The sequence below is a fragment of the Beta vulgaris genome, chromosome 7 (assembly GCF_026745355.1).
Source record: "Beta vulgaris subsp. vulgaris cultivar EL10 chromosome 7, EL10.2, whole genome shotgun sequence".
Classification (NCBI taxonomy): Eukaryota; Viridiplantae; Streptophyta; class Magnoliopsida; order Caryophyllales; family Amaranthaceae; genus Beta; species Beta vulgaris.
The window spans coordinates 55,455,690-55,470,161 of record NC_079208.1 but is presented as its reverse complement, the minus strand read 5'-3'; the positions used below and the strand labels follow the sequence as shown (position 1 = coordinate 55,470,161).

General features: G+C 35.5%; 1 protein-coding gene across 2 annotated transcripts; it reads left to right on the top strand.

Annotated features, from left to right (window-relative positions):
• The first annotated feature begins 347 nt into the window (after positions 1-347).
• On the top strand, positions 348-9,519 carry LOC104899883 (E3 ubiquitin-protein ligase RHF2A). 2 transcript variants are annotated; one of them, XM_048647842.2, is made up of 9 exons: positions 348-562; positions 889-1,038; positions 1,145-1,191; positions 1,957-2,019; positions 2,130-2,238; positions 2,324-2,712; positions 2,906-3,013; positions 3,139-3,506; positions 9,241-9,519. In XM_048647842.2, the coding sequence occupies exons 1-8, from the start codon at positions 557-559 to the stop codon at positions 3,458-3,460; spliced, it is 1,194 nt and encodes a 397-aa protein (XP_048503799.1). In that variant the 5' UTR covers positions 348-556; the 3' UTR covers positions 3,461-3,506; positions 9,241-9,519. The 2 variants fall into 2 exon arrangements, with proteins under 2 accessions (XP_048503799.1, XP_010685476.1); XM_010687174.4 differs by having other exon boundaries at positions 352-562; positions 2,339-2,712.
• Positions 9,520-14,472: the final 4,953 nt, after the last annotated feature.

Sequence of the window (14,472 nt, the reverse complement as noted above, 5' to 3'; positions counted from 1 at the left end):
AGTAATTGGACCACTTATAATAACAACAATTGAATTCTTTAATTTGGTAGAAAACCTAATTCGAATATACCTTAAACTCAAACATAGTGGAATACAATTAAGGCAAAAATAGACAATTATGATTTAAAACTCCAAATGATCAAAACTATTTTAGTATTTGTTTATGATGGTTACATCAAACAAAATTGCCGCGTGGAAGAAGCTGAACGAACGACCTACCTAAAGTCTTGATATTCCGTGGGTTTAGTCACCGCGTTAAAAAAATAATAACATTAAAAATAAAACAAGTATATATAATAAATAAATAAAAGTCAGAAAAAAACAAAAAAGAATGAACTAAAGTAGACTAGTCTTCTCTTTTCTCCTTCACTATTCATCCACTCCATATTCTCTCTCCACTTTCTCTCTCCTCCTCACTTTCTCTCTCTAGGGTTTTCTCTGCTTTCATTTTCTTCTATCTCTATCTATCTCGTTTCAGTTGAACTTCGATCTATTTGTGAATTTCAATTAAAGCTGTTTCATCGATTTTTGTGCCCTAATTTTACCAATTTACTTCATGGAGGTAAGTTTTTCATGTTATCATTTTGATTAATTTGGGGAAGTACTTTTGAATTCTAGGTCATACGAGTGAATTTTAGCTTGAATTAGATGTTTTTGTTTTTTTTTTGTTTTGATTGCTGTTTATGTTATCTTGCTTTGGATTTGATCGTTTGGCTTGACTTGTGTTTACTTGGATAATTTGAGTTGACTATTAAGTTGTGTTGTTTGATTATCAGTGGATGTTGTCAATTTGAATTATTTGAGTAAGAATTTGATTGTGTTTGAGGATTTTTTTGATTTTTTTTGTGATATATGGTGATCAAGAAGTTATTTTTGGTGTTTCGATAGGCTCTGACTCCAAGTATGGAGGAAAACAAGAAATTAGAGGAGGCGAAATTAACTTCGGCGGCTGCATTTGTAGAAGGTGGCATTCAAGAGGCTTGTGATGATGCTTGTAGTATTTGTCTTGAGGAGTTCTGCGATAGCGATCCTTCGACTGTAATAAATTGTGCTAATTCCTGTTCTATGGATTTTTTGAAGTGCTGTCGTTAATTTTTCATAATGTTGAATGAAGATTGTTAATTTATGTTTTTCATCGTTGCAGGTGACGGGATGTAAGCATGAGTTTCATCTTCAGTGTATTCTTGAATGGTAATGAGCTGAAAATTTCCCTGTTTTCGTGTATGTAGAACTGTCAGGGACCTGTTTAGGCTCCTATGTGTGAATCTTATGAATGATGAAACTATGTTATGGCGCGACAATTGCACAGAACACTTCTATGTTGGAGAAACCTCTGTTATTTTTCATTGAGGGAGATTATAGATACATTAATTGTAATGGTCCATCGAGTTAGTGCATGGGTATTACAAAGCCTGACAGGATTTTCATCACTTTATTATTATTTGGGATGAGACGAGGAGTATAGCTGTCTGACTGTTATAGAGTTGATATCATCCATGCTTTGTATAATTGGCATTGTGATGAGATGAATTTTTTTTATGCTATGTTCTGTGAGTTGGTTGTTCATTGTTGTGATAAGTGTCCTGAAACTGCGAAGCATCTCTCTTTGTGATTGTATGCTATTGCTGTGAAAGCAGGGAAATATTTGTGCTGTCCTTATTTGAGAAGGAATTGATATATTCTTAATTGAAGAATGATGGTTCAAGTAATAGGAGTAATATAATATGAAGTATGAACAATACTTGATATTAGAACGTGTTTTTATGGGCGTACCATTCTTCAAGTACGAGCTAGCAAAAGTTACTCTGTTATATGTTTGTGGTGAAGTTCCTAGTCTTGAAGTTATGCAAGCTATTAATGATGAAGTCACATTGCTTACACACTCGAATTTATTTCTAATTCAAGCGATTATTACTGACTATGATGTCAAGATAATTGAGTCCTACGTATACACAGGTGTCAGAGGAGTTCTCAGTGCCCAATGTGTTGGCAGCCTATCAGCTTGAAAGACCCTACAAGGTTTGCTCAATGATCTTTCTGTGATTATGCATTTGTTGTTGGTTAAAAGTATTATTACTGCAAATTCTGTCTTTGTTTTGCTTTCTTATAAATTTTTGGACTCTTTGCAGCCAAGAACTATTAGATGGTGTAGTACAGGAGAGAAACCTCAGGCTTAATCCACCGAGAAATGCAGCGATTTTTCACCATCCAGCATTGGGAAATTTCGAGATACAGCATGTAAGTGGAGAACTCTTTCCATCCCATTTGTATTGCCATTTCTCCTCCGGGGTGGTCTTTTGGATGTACTTCTTTTCACACGCAGCTATATGCATTACAGTTGCCAGTTGGTGTTAACGATGCTGAACTGGAGGAGCGCATTATCCAGCACTTGGCTGCTGCAGCAGCAATGGGTCGTGCTCGCCATTTTGCTAGGAGAGAAGGTCATAGGGGGAGATCATCCACTCAAAGTCGTCCGCAATTTCTGGTGTTCTCTGGTCATTCTAATGGCGAGTCTGGTCCTGTATCTCTTCCTGAAGAAGGGCAAGCTGAACCTCCTCCAGCCAGTTCTCTTGTTACACCTTCTCTGCTTAGAATTGGGGGTGAAGAATCTCCTTATCTATCATTACCAAGTCATTCAAGCCACACAGATATGGTTTATGCCTCTGGAACTAGTGCCATCTCTGCTGGTCATGCATCACCCTCAGACAGTGGGTTAGTTGTTACAATTTCCTCAGTATCTGAAAATCTCCCCCCCCCCCTTCCCAAGCAAAGAAACGAAAGGAAAATCCAGCCTATGTATTTGTACAGTGTATTGCTTTTTTTGGGAAGAAATAACATCTAATTTTTCGTTGTTTCCAAAACAATTATCATAACTTTCTATCTGTATCCTGTCTTATTGTATCAGGAGGTCTCCCAATCAATCTTCTCCAAGAAGTCAGGATAGAGCAGGCCCATCTGATCTCCAATCGTTTTCGGAAGCTCTGAAGTCTCGGCTTAATGCAGTGTCTACGAGGTATTAAACTTTTGAATATACCTACACCTGAAATATGAATTCTCTGGTATCCCCAAAGTCGATGTAACACAGTAATGTGTCTTATGATATCTTTTCTGTTTTATTTACTTGGTCTTTTGACAAAGGTACAAGGAGTCTATATCCAAAAGCACAAGAGGGTGGAAGGAAAGATGGTTTTCCCGCAACTCTCCTATGTCTGATATCGGTTCTGAAGTACGGAGAGAAGTCAATGCTGGAATTGCAACTGTCTCCCGAATGATGGAGCGTATGGAAACTAGGGATGATGAGAGACCCAACAATGATACTGTAATTGACAGTTCTGAGAGCAGTCAAGCTCATGACCCTGTTACCCAAAATGGGGCTGGATCTGTTGTGGGCTCAGGAGAGAATCATGCGGGTGACAACAGGACGCAAGCACCATGTGCTGCGCATTCTGGTTCCGACTGAGGATGATATTGGCCATTGCATCAACTCATAGCGTTTAATGTTGAAGGTTAGTACTGGCTCTGTTATCAACTCATAGCGTTTAAGGTCAGTTATCACTGAATATATGGGCATGATTGATGATCATTCTTCATTTATTTTGTCTACTTTTTTCCTTGATTGAGATATCTTCTATCAGGGAAAATAGTTGACCCTCTTAATCTGATATAGCACTGTAATTCACACCATTGTTGTCCCTTGATTTAGACAAATTAAAATTCTCATTTCTTGGGATTCTGTTAGAGCATGCCCACTCATGGTTTTTTTGGATATCAATTTCAGTCATGAACCTTGCTAAAAAAACATGGGATCGCATCCATGGTTTCTTTATGTTTGTATTTGGGTCATGCTATGACTCAATCCATGGTTGGTCATCCTATGACCCAAATCATGGTTGGTCATCTTATTACCTAAGCCAACCATTTGTGGACATGTGGCAGTGTGTCATAAATGTTATTTTTTATAATACAAGTTTTGTAATATGAATAACTTAAAAAATACAAATTAAAAAAAGTAATAATTTCGCCAATGGTCCTATCTTTTTGAGATCTATAAATAGAATTCCATTTTGCTATATTTTGACACTTTCGAAATTAATTATTCTCTCTACATTGTACGCACAGGAATAATTATTTTTGGAAGTTTTAATTATTGAAGAAGCTTTTTAATCAAAATTAATTACTACCAAATGAATTTATTTAGGATCTTCAATATATAAAATAATTTATTTATAATCTTGTATGATATTATAAATATCAAAAGGTATAAATATGTATTGATGTAGGAGAGAGAAAATGGAATGGAGTATAGTAAGAAGTGGGGTATAGAAGGATGATGTTCTTTCTTTTTGGGCCATGAGCGGGGTGCATTTGTTAAAATAGATCATAATCCATGACAAACTTTTGTAAGATGAAAGAGAAAGTTGATGAGAGAGAGGGATGACATGTTTTTTTGGAGCATGAATGGGCATGTTCTTAGATGAATTTGGTATGGACTAGCTATTTAGAAGTTATGTAACAAATTAATTGGCTTAAAATGCAGCTTATTTACTAAGTGTTTCCTTTTGCAAGTAATCAGAGCCCTTTAATACCAAAAGATGGTTCGCTTGTATCGTTTTGTTCAGACCATTCCTCAAAATTGATGTTACGGCCCCAGTTTTCTCTGCAAATTTGAAGTCCCCCTAGTCACAAATAGACAATATACTTAGTTCAACTTGAGCTCTCCTATGGGATACAACTATACAAGTGTGTGCATGTGTCTGTTTCTGTGCTTTAGGCAGTGGTTTGTAGCTTATTGAATGGATGTTTTGTAGCTTTATGGTTAATATTGGTAAAATCCGTCAGGGTTTAGTAACATTGTGGTAGGCTTTTCTGCTCTGGCCTATGGGGACTTTTTGTGATTATTCCTTTAGGGGATGTTTGGTACATGACAATGAAAAGTAAAGAAACTAGGAAAGGCAAAAGCAAAGAAATATACACCCCCTCAATTCCTTCATTACAGCTTTCAGAAACCAACCTAGTTCATCCCACTGCCACTGCCACTGCCACTGCCACTGCCACTGCCACTGCCACTGCCACTGCCACTGCCTTCTGCTGTTTTCTCTCTACAGCTATTGCTGCCTCACAGTCATTATAGATTTCTTCAAATGATCTCTCTGTATCACATTCTCTCTCTTTCTATGAGATATGAGGTGAGTGATGGCCGTTGATTGTGGATTCATGCGGAAAGAGGAGGGTGCGTATTATTATACGCCGATTATGTTGAAGGAGGTGGGGGAGTTATGGAGATGGAGATATATTACATCTGAGATTTAGGTGAGAGAGTCCAGATGCAAAGAGATAGAAAAGTCGAGCGCAGAGAAGGCATGAAGAGAGAGAGAGAGATTTCAGCACTGGTGGTTTTGTAGTTGCCGGAGATGATAGGCGTTTAGTGGCCGTATATGGCAGTGCTGTTTCATGACTGTCTGATTCCTCTCGACTGCTGTAGATGGGCGTAGAGGTGACTGGGGTAATTGAAACTTAAGGTCAGGTGTTCAACTTAGAGGAGTAAACAAGGGTATAAAATTCTTTTCCAATTCTTGTAACCCCCTAACCAGTAACTATTCAGCTCCTTAGTGTTCTTTTCTCTCCCTACTTTGTTACTTTGTGGAGATTGTGTCTTCTTAGAGCTCATTTGGTCGTGACGATAAAATATGCTGATGGAAATGAATTTATAGGTAACTGTGTGAAGAAGTGCATGGCAGTGTCAAGTGTGCATGGTATTGGTAATGCTTGTCCATACTCCATCCCCAAATACTTTTCTTTTAATTGCCACAATAACTATTTTAGAGGTGGTATTGAGTAGTAAAAAATTATGAAGAAAAAAATCCTTAGCAATGAAAATCTATTACTATGGGTATTGACATGAGATTTACTTTACGAACTAAATATATTCCTATTACCATCATTTATTACTGGGTCCAATTGGGTTGTCATTGTTTCCCCCTACTTGTAGAGATTGTGTGATTCCAAATTCTTAAATTAGAACCACTTCATTGTTTTGAGATTATTGCTTAAGGATTTCAAGAAAGGTGAAGAGAATTATGAACTGTCCTTTCTACTTTAATTGCTTTGGGGTGGTTGTATAAGGATTCCTGAGATTTATATTCCTTGAGTTCAGGTTTTGAACCCTCAAAGTTGCCCTAGTCTCACCAACACAGCTCCGTCACAGATGGCTAACATGTAGCAGTACCACAAGTCACAGATGGCCCAAATCACTTTCATCCAACTTTGCCATATGCCCAAATCACCACACCATCAATCACTTCGTCCTAGACTCTTAGTCAACCACCATTGCTACTGGTACAGATACCCCAAAGGCCCCAAGTGCAATCACCACCTACCTCTCCCTCTTTGTCTAAAGCTGGTGTCAAAAGCAAAGCACCATCTTTCCTATTCTGTGAAGCTAAATGCCTGCCCATTTTTTACATGTGTATTTTGTGTTGTGATTTTTCTATTTTTCTTCCCCTATCTCATTCATCTAATCCCACCACCATCACCATTTCCCATCTTCTTCCATCTCCTCCACCATCTCCACCCTTCTTCCTCCTCTTCCTCCTTTCTCCACCATTTTTTCTTTCCCCACCATTTTCTAGTAGTTTTTTTTTTTTTAAATAGAAGTTACTGTTCACCTGGAAATGCCTGGAATTTCAATTCCACCATGGTTGAACCTTCTGGAAATTCTGCTACATGGGTGTGGTTTCACATTTTGATGATCAAACAAAATTTTAAAAAATTGAAATTGTTTTGCGTTCCTTGCCAAATAATCTCTTCCCTGGACTTTAGCTTCTTGGAGTGATTCCTTTTGTTCATTGAACCAAACTGCCCCATCGATCCCTGAACACCATTTTTTGGTGAGCAGGTGATGCCTCATAATTTGGAAAAAATAAGCATTTGTTTATTTTTGAAAATATTTCCACTTTCTGGTTAATGACATCATGATTGCCTTTATCTACACCTGGTTATCATTTGCCAGGAAACTGATGTGACTTGAATCATAGATAGATATACCTTCTACGGATATGCAACGCAATTTAGAACCATCAGCTTCAAGGAAATTGGGTTGTTTACTGTTATTGAATCACTATTGGTGAAGGGTGGAGACTTTTCAGTGGGTTTTTGCAGTTGGATCATGCAAATCGACGGTAATTCGGTGGGAGTTGGGACACAAGGATAAATTGAACTTGTGTTGCATGCAGATCACGACCCTCGATTTACACGTTCCAACAGTAGCCGTAAAGTTCGCACCATAGGGCGGTTCTCACAGGAACTTCACCCTATATATGTAACCAAGAATATGAATATAATATAGTAATAATTTTGGTATCACTAACCATATATAACCTTTTCAAAATATTATGTGTGATCATAATAAAGGGCTTATGATAGTATAGGAAGTAGTTCAAATTACTGATCATATATAATATTTTCAATAATGTTTATATTCGATCAAATTTTGTATATTTGACACTTACAATTTTTCTTTAAAATTGTAATTATTTCAAAGAAGAAATATTTCAATAGTATTATTAAATACTTCCTCTATCCTTTATTGATTGCAACTATTGGAATTTTACACTATTCACACACAACCTTATCACCAATCACCATCAATTGTGATTTTTATGTACGGAAAAATATAGTTATATAGGGTTTTCTTAGATTTGTCTCGTTATATACTTTCAATATATCAACTTTTTATAATTTTTACTAGAAGCTAATTAAAGATATTGATGTCATGGTTGTGCATCGACAAGCGTGAAAACTAAAATGTTGCAATTAATGAAGAACGGAGGAAGTAGTTTTCACTATAAAATTTTTAATTTGTGTATCGGTGTATGACATGGGCCAGCAATCTAGTACCCTAGAAAGGTGTACATTAGTATATATCTATTGTGTTGCGCCTCAAATAGACTGAGAGAAGTATCATTAGCCCTTGTCTCTTTATTATGCCTGAAATATGTTTGGTGGATTGCTTCGAGTCCAGGTTTATGAGATGGCACATGGCTTTTTTAAGTAATCAAGGGGTCACTGGGAGGTGTTTCTGTTGAGTTTAGGCTATGTTTTGTTTACCTTATTTTTGCTTATTTCAGATCTAATCAGATCATAAAAAATAAGTTCAGATCAGATCATGCTTATATTTAAAAATCACTATTACTATTAAATATCTTTCATTACATATTAGTAAAAATTATAATAATTGAATATTAATAAAGTACTCATTGAGACGAATCAAACAAGACCCCACATGACTATATTTGTTCTTATATATTGAGAAAAATCTAAAAGATAAGATCTTGTAATCAAATCAGATCAGATAAGTTCAGATCAGAAAATTTCAGGTGAACTAAACATAGCCTTACTCTTTACAAGTCCTTACATTCCTAAAAAGTGTGCTATGTAAGACATGTCTATTTTTGTATGCATTGTAAAAACTTAGCCCTGTGCTGCTATAATCGTGTATAATTCCATGTAAATCTACTGTTGTTTTCATCAGTGGGTTTGGAATGAACACTTGTCCATGATGTCTTATCATAAACAGAATCTGCTTTAGTGCACTCTCCAGAATCATCTATAATTTGATCTGTTATCTCATCCGAATTCTCAAAAATCCAAATTAATATCAGATCTTAATTGTATATTGAATCCAAATTAGTTGGATTAGGATACTAATTCAAATATACTGATTTTACATATATTATAAAGAAGTATTTGATACCCAGCCTATTTCTGTATATGGCTTTTTGGTTTGGTATTTGAAATCGGTCTATTTATCCTAGACTTTGCTTCTAATATGACAGGTGATCTAATTATATATGTTTGATGGCTCTATAATACCAAATAGAAGTATTCAATATGTATCTTTGCTTGTCACTTCTGGCTTTCTATTGTTTGTTAGGAAAATAGTTGGCAGATTGCTGAAGTTTCCACAGCCACAAAAATTTAATAATAATCTAAGAAAGCAATGTTATATCTAGTATTTGACATTTGATGCAATCTGATTCAGATCTTTCTGACATCATGTATATGATCCAAAATATGAACTATGATTTCCGAAAAAGATATTTGAGCTACGCTTAATGGCATTATGAAGATCATAATCATTCTTTTCCAACCTATTCGAACTGGTTACCAATTTAAAACCTGCAATCAACAAATCGTTTATATTCTTTTATCACCACTGATTATTTTTTCTCTTGTTCACAGATACAATCCCTTTGCAATCGGACGGATGCTGTGACTTTGATGCTTTTGCCTCTATAGTAAACTAGTAGGTAATTTCCCTATATGGAAAATGTCATTTGTAATTGTGTTCTGGATAGATAATAAATTTAACTTAGATTCATCTGAGCTCGTCAAATGGTACGTCGAGTACCTGGTTGTAAATTATATATATGTTGTGTCTCGTACTTAATTATGATATATTTGCTGGCCATGCACTACCTCATCTGGCTTCTACAGGATTAATGTACAATTTTCGTAGCATGTTTCACGCATCTTACATTTACTTGTGTGCTGGAGAGATCCCTAGAGCATTATTTGCCCTAGCCCTGTTTCCATTAAATACTCCTATATGGAGAGAGAATTTTAGCAGATCAAAGATTACTTATTTTAGAGTGTGTTTTGATCGACAAGATTTTTAAATTTAAATCTATTTTATAGTGTATTTAATGCGATTTGCAGGTGTATGAAATGTTTGGTGAATATGAATATGGGTAGTGGGTCTACTTCGTTTTGATTTCTGATATTTTTGATGCTTTGGTAGTGGTTGGAACCAACTTTAATAGGAGTGAAGCTAAAGCGTACGGCAATGCCTTAGTTTCCCTACACATTGTCACTCGAAAAGCTTACTACAGGTTTCATCGATTATTATGTCTTGAGTTAAATATTGCTGATGAACTTTTGCTTGTTAATCCAATGAAATGTTGCCTGTTTACTAGTGTTTGGTAGAAGAATGAAGGGAAGTTGATTGTGTAAATATTTGTGGGTCAAGGAAATAAGGAATAGCTTCTCTTGTTTACATTTGTCCGTCTCCGAATATCTGTCTTCTGAAATTTTGTTCTTTTGGACTTATTTTCAGTTCATTTGGTTAATTTTAGTTCATTTTCTTTTTTTCTATAATCCAGTTTCTCTTAATTCGGTTCGGTTCATATCGGTTCTTTCTCTCAGTCCAGACGAACAGGGCCTTAATGGACATTAGCATCAAAGTTTTCTTAACATTTATGATTCTCGAACATGACCATAGTTTGTTATTCGATACTAAACAGGCCGTAAGTATAATTTTTACTCTCGAAATTTCGCAGAGTCAATAATTTTGATGTTTAACTCAATAGGGGTTTCATTTTCAAGACTTTCAACAAATTTTTTTTACAGGAAATACACAAACTCGATAACATGAACTTAATTCATCTCGTCACTAAATGAGGGATTCTTTTGTAGTTGAAATTGTCATATAATGTTCGCATTTATGTTTGTATGTCAACACTTGCCATTTACATTCTCATAAAGTTGGGACTGACAACACAGCAGAGAGATGGACATATGGTTCCACTGCCACATATAAGTGGTGCTACCACAGAGACCACAAATACAACCAACTTGTATGATTTTGGATGATTATACTTCTATTATTAGGTCAGTTTTATCTTGGGCTTTTTCATAAAAAAAGATAACTTAAAACACATGAAAAAGTTGTAATTTGTAGGTTTATATTTTCTCCAAGGAATTAAAGATTTTATTTTATCAAATGTTTACAAAGACATTGTTTCAAGAAGGTAATTATGAATTGTACTATCAATTAAATAATATATTTACACTTAATTATCTTGTGTGAGATTATTGTACTAATCACTAATGTATGAGTGTGTGGCGGCTAGTCTTGGAGGGTTAAAATAGTCAAAAGGTCGTGGTTATTTCAAGATGGCCCCCAAATGTAGCACAGTGACGTGATCATCAAAAGAATTTTTCACTTCCAATAATTTGCAAAAGCTCTTACTTTTGACTTTCTTGTAGATTAGTCATTAGTGTCGGCAATGTCCCTAGCTATGTGCCTATGTCTATAGGCTATAACGTTCATACACCATAAAATGTCCAAAAATATGTGGTCGATGATTTAGCAATGCATGTTTTATACCTCTCAGTTTAGCTTCATAAATACTTCCTCCGTTTCTAAATAAGTGCAACATTTGCATATTGTTTACTATTCACAATTTAAACTTTAATTAGCTTTGGTGATTTACATTTTAGGAAAAACATAATCATGTGGGATCTTGTTAGATTCGTCTGAATGTGAATTTTTTTAATATCAAGTTTTTATAATTTTTACTCATTGATAATTAAATATATTAATGGTTAAAATAATGCATTGACAAACGTGAAAACAAGAAGTGTTGCACTTATTTAGAAACGGAGGAAGTATTAAGAAGTTTAAATACTTCCTCCGTTTCTTTTTACTCGCTACACGTTTCATTCTACGGACTCTTAGGCAATTTTTGGAGAAGAAAGAGGTAGAGAGTAAAAAGAAAAGGGACCCATGTGGGAGAAGAGATATAGAGAGAGTTTATTGCCCAAAAAAGAAGTGTAGCAAGTAATATGAAACTTCTCATAATGAAAAGTGTAGAGAGTAAAAAGAAACGGAGGAAGTATAATAATTAATATTTTGAAAATACACGAAATAGTGTTATAAATGCTTGTAAAATACTTCTTTTTTTTAATAGTTAATCAATTTTCTTTGCACACATTTGTTGGGACATTATTTATATTTTTAATTTTCAATAAACAAAAAATCATAAAAAAGTTGATATTTGAAAAATATACCTTAAGACGAATCTAATAAGAACTCATTTCATACGACTATATATTACTTAAGTATAAATCACAAGAATGGACATATCATGTATATGGTTACAGTCAAAAGTCAAAATGGATCATATAAAAAAACGGAGGATTTAAGTTTACAAACTTGTAAATGGTAATTATTTAAGTATGAAATCAATTTAATAGTAGAAAATCTTGTCCTACTATTATTATGTCACGTGTAAATCTTACTATAGCTGTCCTACAAAGATATGTTCATAGTGTTTTTTTTAAAGAATATGTTCATAGTGTTTACTGAATAGAGGCTTAGCTTAGAGCAAGAAGTGGAGGTAGCTAGGAATATTGAGAATCGTGGGGTTATTGTTAGTTGTAGTGTCTCATCAATAGAGCAATTAATCACATAATTAAGGATATGCTGAGGAAGTGGAAATGTGGGACGGAGAACCGGTAGAAGGTGCCAAGAGCTTTTGTTAGCCTCCCTTGCATATGTACCTAGAGGTAAGTCTCTTGATTAGAGATCATGGTATCTTTAATCAAATTTAAATGCTCCTAATGCTACACACTAGTTTTGGAGGGAAGATGAAAATTAGTATGGGGTTTGCATTATCTGCATAATTTATTAGACTTTCCTTCATGTATATATTCAATGTTATCATGTATTACTAAACAATTGGTCTTGTAAGAAACCGCCTACTTTTAACTGAAAATTAGCCACTGCCAAGTCCAATAGTAAGAATAGAACGTGCCACATTTTTATAAAAAAATTTGTATTCGGTTCGTCTAATTTTATGCTAAAATTAGACAACCTATTCTAATAATTTATAATTACTAAGATACTCCCTCGTCGTTGAAAGTTTACTCCTATTACATTTTTGCTACTAATTAAAATGTTGAATTCTAATCTGTAAACACAAATATCTACAATGTTACATGCGTAAGAATTATAAAAGGGGTAGCGGTTTGGGTTAAGGAGGACCGGAGTAGGGAATTATCTTAGATTTTGGACTTGGATTGAAAAACTCTAATAGAGCTTAGGTCTGTTTAATTGCATATATATACTTATAGTAAATAATTATTAGTGTAATATTGTATGAACACAAGATAGAAAGAATTTCTATTCGTATTAGGTTTGTATTGTTACTCTATATATGATGTCAGGGTTAACCTAATCAGGTTAACACAATTATTCTTCACACTTGTACATGGTATCACATCCTAGGTTAAATTACATATTTTTTCTCCTTCTCCATGTTTCCTTCCTTCGGCCTTCCCTCCTCCACTATGGACGCCACCTCCGCCACATCATCTTCCGATGTTGTTGCCTCCTCCATGATGCATCCCTCCTCACGTGGCTCGCTTGCTTCGGCAAGCCCTTCATCCTACTCAGTCGTGGTTGTTGGCTTGCACGCCCAGCCCACGCAACCCTCTTCAGCCATGGATGCGACCTCCATCGTGCATCCCACACTACCCTACTCGGCCTTGTCTACGGGCCTCACCGCCTAGCCTTCCTTGGTTGTTGCGCAGCCTTCGCTACCTACGTCTCTGTTTGGTGTGTCACCAACCCCAGCCCGCAGCAATACCGCACTCCTGTGCGTGACTCCTTGCTATTTACGCCTGGGTTTCATCACCCCTCCTTGCAGTCATCTTCCATGGGGGTGGTTTCCTTGGCTTACACTAGTGTCGTTTCATCGCCAGTTTTAAAGTATCCCACAGTTGTATGCTCCGAATCTCACTAATTTGCTAACCATTACTCTTTCTTCTCCTGAAGATTATCTTTTATGGAAAACACAAATTATTTGCTTGCTTTATTCGCATCAGTTGCTTGGTATAGTTGATGGTTCAACATCTATTCCTCCCTCTATTGTACTTGATGAGCACGGTTATTCGATTCCTAATGTGCATTTTTATGAATATCCTCGTATTGATCAATAAGTTAAGTCATGGATTTGTGCCACATTATCTCGTGATGTTTTTGCTGATTTCATGATTTTCACACTTCTGTGGGTATTTGGAATCGCTTACAATACCGTTTCATGCATGCGAGTATGACACGTTCTATGGAATTGAAGGGGCGATTGTCTCACATTAAAAAGTCTGAATCTCAGTCTATGGATAGTTACTTACGTGAGATCAAAATTAATTGATGGTTCTCTTGCTGCAATTCAATGTCCTGTGTCTAAATAAAACTTAGTTCAGTTCACAACCTTTGGTTTGGATCGTGATTCTGAGTATGATCATATTGTTACCACATTGCTTCATTATCCCTTTTTCGCTTAGGTTTGATGATTTGCGTCCTAAACTACTGCTTCATGAATAACGTCTTAAAGGCTCTAATGATGGGTATGATTCATCCTCCCATCATGCCTTAGTTGTTGTTTAGTCCTCTAGTTCTAGTTCTTCTTCCAATAAAAACAATTCAGGTGACAAGAATAACAAGAATAAAGGGGGTAATAATGGTCGCAATAACAACAATCGTGGTAATGGTGGTAACAACAATGCTCGTGGTTCTGGTAACAATAACCATGCTAATCGGGGACGTCAGAATGGTATTAGTACATATTCTAACTTGTCATTTCTTACTATATGCCTTGCATTGATTCTATTATTAATGGTTTGTCCTCA

Excerpts from the sequence above, each read along its gene's own strand:
- LOC104899883 (XM_048647842.2), top strand. Across the intron at positions 2,239-2,323 it reads GAAATTTCGAGATACAGCAT|CTATATGCATTACAGTTGCC; the intron begins GTAAGTGGAGAA and ends TTTCACACGCAG. Across the intron at positions 3,014-3,138 it reads CTTAATGCAGTGTCTACGAG|GTACAAGGAGTCTATATCCA; the intron begins GTATTAAACTTT and ends CTTTTGACAAAG.